This window comes from Punica granatum, chromosome 1, assembly GCF_007655135.1.
Source record: "Punica granatum isolate Tunisia-2019 chromosome 1, ASM765513v2, whole genome shotgun sequence".
In the NCBI taxonomy this organism is placed as follows: Eukaryota; Viridiplantae; Streptophyta; class Magnoliopsida; order Myrtales; family Lythraceae; genus Punica; species Punica granatum.
Window position 1 is genome coordinate 15,225,973 of NC_045127.1, and position 4,499 is coordinate 15,230,471.

A 4,499-nucleotide genomic window follows, 5' to 3' on the forward strand; every position below is an offset into this window, starting at 1 on the left:
TGATAAATGCCCAAACTTTACCTCTTTTCTGGCCCTCCGTCTCATCCTCTCTATGCTTTCTGCCTTGGAGACACTTTCTTTCAAATTTTAAGAGTGAGAAATACAAGCTCTTCCCCTGCAAATTTAGGACCACACAAAAATGAAAAATAGACGGGCCTTATGATCTAATTGTTGAGAAAGTGAAATATGTCGAACTTATGGCGGTGAATTTGTGAGAGTTTTTTGGAACCGAGGTATCTGAGAATTGTACGAGCAGGGTGATCCTAGTTCAAGTTGAGAGCCCTTGTTCCATTTAAGTTTGACTTATGTTGATTTAAATCCATATATCTGCCCTTTGGTTAGTTTGTTATAAACACAAATACATTCACAAAGAATGTAAACAAATTCCTTACCGGGAACCTGAAAACCGGCACTTGGAGACCAACGTTTGAATGTAGATATCTTGCACGATCTTCCGGACCCACGATTGGAATTAACCGTACTGGAGACAGCTTGAAAAATGATTGTCAAGCTTTGCTTCCTTCATTGATTAATGGTTGCTTTTCATGAGTTTTCATTCCAAGCTTAGCCGGCTAATAGGCATACATCTCCTAATTGTTCAGTTATTATCTTGTGATTAGGTTAGATCTGGTACAATTTAATCTTCGATAGAAGATCCTATCTTCTACATTTCTATTACGAATGCCAATAGGCATATATATCCTAACTAACAGACACAGGAGATAACTGGTGTTAGGTGACATTCTTTGCATTCTTTTCAAGTGATAGTTACAAATTCAAAGTACGAAAATGAGGCAAATACTCTTATCTCTGGCTGTTCCTAGCGTCTAGCGTCTTTTATATATGTATGGATGTGGAAGATCATCCTTTATTGAAATGTTTATTTGAGTATGATGTCAGCATCGTATTTGGAATCCATTTAGGCCCAATTCTATAAACGCATGGACCCTTGTCATGGCCTACTCAATATCAATAATAGTCCTGTAAACTCACATTAAACAAGCACTAAGTTCAATATTTATGGAACTCCTGCATAAAGGTATAGACTTGGAGAGGACATGGATTTTGAACACTAAACCGTGAATCGTTTTCTTCGATGGGTGACTGCTTTTATGCACGCACGCAAGGCTTTCACGATCAGGCGAATAATGTGCGAGACAACGAGGAGAGTCATCAAGCCCGTCCATGCAAGGATACCGAATGAAATGACCTTGAATGACAAATATTGTTCCAGAGGTGTCAAGAATTCAATGGAGATTGCATAAGTCAGTGCCATGGAAGTGACTACGATCCACATGATCACCGTCAGGACACTAATGAATAACCTCCGTCGCATTGGAAGTCCACTTATGAGCAGGATGATGATGCTCAAAGATGCAATGAAGCCGATAGTGTTGAATACGAGGAAGGTAAAGTACACACCATAAGAAGAACCTCCCATTACTGTGTTTCCTGCACGGAGTGTGATATTTGAGTTTTCTGGCATGTCATGGCCAAAGATGGAGACGGTATATGGGACCGACGTTGAGTTGTCCCCTGCTTTGTCCTGCCACACACCGCCAGGTGGGTTCAGGCCTGCCTGGAAAGCCATGGAGGCAGTCAGAGTTGCAACAACCATCAGCGAGTTCCACATCCGTTCCAACCAGCTGTTCTGCCTCTTGAAATGCTTTTTCCAATTGTACGCTCCTGATGGGAACTTGCTCGCACGACTCGAGGATGAGACCCTAGTCTGTTTTGACATGGTCTGATTATCTGCAATTGCCTTTTCTTTGGTGCCGGTTGTGCTTTGTGCTAAGAGGTCAAGTGCCGTGAAACCTTCAAGGTTGCGAGAGTGATTGTCTGCTCTTGTGTGGGTGGTTAGGAAATCCACTGTCTGCACAATGAAGCAGAGAACCAATTAAGACACATACTACATGAATTTTGTTTTTATGATGAGGAAAGTTCAGCTTCTTTTATCTAAGTTTCCTCCTTGTGACTTGCCCCTGTAAATGCGCTTTAAATTCTATTAGCAAAGAAAGGGGGTTGGTATAATGAAAATCACTCTCCACCTGAGATCAAATAGTTCCTGAGTTCGGTAGAGGATATATATATGAACTGAGAAAGGGATTTACTTGGGAATTCCAACCACTCATCCAACAAAACATGTCGGTATAGCTTCAATCGTATCAAATCTAGGGCCGATATTTTTTAGGGAGACAAAAGAAATCTGTCGTGAAGATAGCGACGGCTCAAATTGGTGAATTCCTATTCGTTGTCCGTTGTTAGCGGGCAAATTGTACACCATAAAAAAATTTCCACGAATCATTGACTTAATTATCGATAAAATCTAAATTAACTGATAGAAGTTAAAAGTAAAGGCAAAATAATTAAGAGAGACTTACTTCAAATTGCCCATCTGCAGCAGCAAGATGCAAAGCAGAGTTTTCATCTTTGTCCTTCCAATCAATGAACTCATCCTCTCCCCCAAACATCCCTACCAGTACCTTCAAACTCTCCAACTTATTATTTTTGACACACATATGCAAGACCGTCTCCCCACTCTTATTGACGATCCGAGCAGCCTCCGCTTCAACCTGAACCAATACCTCTAGCACCTCGACCTTCCCTTTAACGGCAGCAACTTGCAGAGGGTTCCTCCCATACTTGTCAGACACCAAGCATGCCTCCTTGCATGTGTTTAGCAGGCCCTTCACTATGTCTGCGTACCCTTTTGCTGCTGCCAGGTGAAGAGGCGTCGATCTCTGAGAGTCGAGCTCACAGGCAAGCTCGGGCTTCAAGGAAAGGATCTTGCTCACAAACTCTGAGTGTCCTAGCATCGCCGCGATGTGAAGAGGAGTGTCGGAGTGGGACCCAACAAGGGATCGTTCGAGGAAGAGTTCATCTTCCCAGAGGAGCTGCAGCAGTGAAGGGACGTTGCCTTCCAGTGCAGCCCTGTACAGCCTCCTCTCCATCACTGTCGTGCTTTAGAGATTGAGACCGCCCTAAGCTTATTAGCTCCGGCAAAATGTCGAATTATTCTTATGTTGAAGACTAGAGAATTTTTATGGTTTAGGGAGAGTCCGGCCCCAACCTACGTTAATTTTTCTTTCCAGCCATTCAATTCAGTTTGGATTTTCCTGTAAGACAATTGGATTGATCGTTCTTATTAGATATAAGAAATAGTTAGGAATTTGACGCAGACAGCAAAAGCAAACAGCTCGAAAGCAACTTCTCATGTTGTTTGGTTTGGTATGAAACTTCAACATGTATATATATACGCACACAATTATATATTCACAGAGAATGTGCAGGTGACAAATTATACGCGTAAGGCTCCATGCGTTCGACTCTTAGTTGTATCCTCGGGAAAACGTTGACCTGTGAGCGTCACCTAAGGCAGCAGTGAGAAAGTGTGCGTTTACTTTGATTTAATACGAAATCAAGATGTATCAAACTCAATAAATCTAATATTACTGAGGAGGCTCACGGGCCTAAAAAATGAGCCTTAAAAGGGATGAATAAGGAAGGGAGAATCAGCTGTCGTCACTGCAGCTAAACATTCCCAAAAAAGTGTGAACCATTCTGATATGCCGCAGCAGTTAGCTGATTCCATGACAAGTATAACTCACTTTAGTCTACAACCAAACTATAACATCAAAAGCAAACTCAGCCGAATCGAAAACACAAACTCATAAAACCCAAAAAGTGTTTGAAGATCCCTTGAATCAGTAGACCACAAAGTCCGGTTATAAAATATAGCTTTAGTAATGCTGAAATTCATCCAGAGAGTATAAAGGGAAAAGAGGAATCTGAACAGAGATCTGTGAGGCCATATAATAAACAAATTCAAAGAAGGGTCTCGCTGCAAATCTTGAAACATGCTCTAACCACTTCCCATTAATCAAAAATCAGCCCATGAACTGCAAAGCAAGCAAAGATTAAAGCTTTTCCATAGCAGATTGAACTCACGATCTGTAATGTCCGAAAGAGAGTGAACACTTCATTAAGTACTCAAAGAACATCAAAATGTTCTACCCCATAAAGAGAGGAAGTAGTAGAACTGTAGAAGACCTGAAGGCCGTGCAGAAGACGAGGCAATTAGTCTCAAGCTCGATCACTAACAGAAGAAAAACCCCATTTTTCTTTCTGTTTTTCCCAATTGCTTCACCGGAGAAAGGTAGGATCCTTCGGCGAGAGAAATAGAATGAGGGGAAATGGGTTCAGTGAGGAGCAGTAAACGGCTAGTGGGAAGAGAGACACATTGGAGCTCATTTTTCCGGTAAAAAAGAGAAGCAAAGAAAGCATGTATTTGTAAGAGTTACATGGGAGGCGGTTAATATGGTGAAATAAAAATTGTAATAATTAATAAAAGAGTATGGGTGATTCCCAACGAGTGTCAAACTTAAAATCTTTTGATTACTAGGCAAAGAGGTGCACTGTACACTCTCTTTTTTTCCTGATAGTTGAAACAGGGCCAAGCCCAAAGGAAAAAGAAAAACAATTTACGCTCTACAAAGGCA

General features: G+C 41.4%; 1 protein-coding gene across 3 annotated transcripts; it reads right to left on the reverse strand.

Moving 5' to 3' along the window:
• Positions 1–848: 848 nt before the first annotated feature.
• Positions 849–4,276, reverse strand: LOC116192260 (ankyrin repeat-containing protein BDA1-like). Of its 3 annotated transcripts, none has more exons than XM_031520750.1 (3): positions 4,051–4,276; positions 2,382–3,116; positions 849–1,873 (listed from the first exon to the last, which is right to left on the reverse strand). In XM_031520750.1, exons 2-3 carry the CDS (start codon positions 2,949–2,951, stop codon positions 1,073–1,075), a joined length of 1,371 nt encoding a protein of 456 aa, XP_031376610.1. In that variant the 5' UTR covers positions 2,952–3,116; positions 4,051–4,276; the 3' UTR covers positions 849–1,072. The 3 variants fall into 3 exon arrangements, with proteins under 3 accessions (XP_031376610.1, XP_031376611.1, XP_031376612.1); XM_031520751.1 differs by having other exon boundaries at positions 3,949–4,276; XM_031520752.1 differs by lacking the exon at positions 4,051–4,276 and adding an exon at positions 3,262–3,286.
• Between the last annotated feature and the right edge of the window lie 223 nt (positions 4,277–4,499).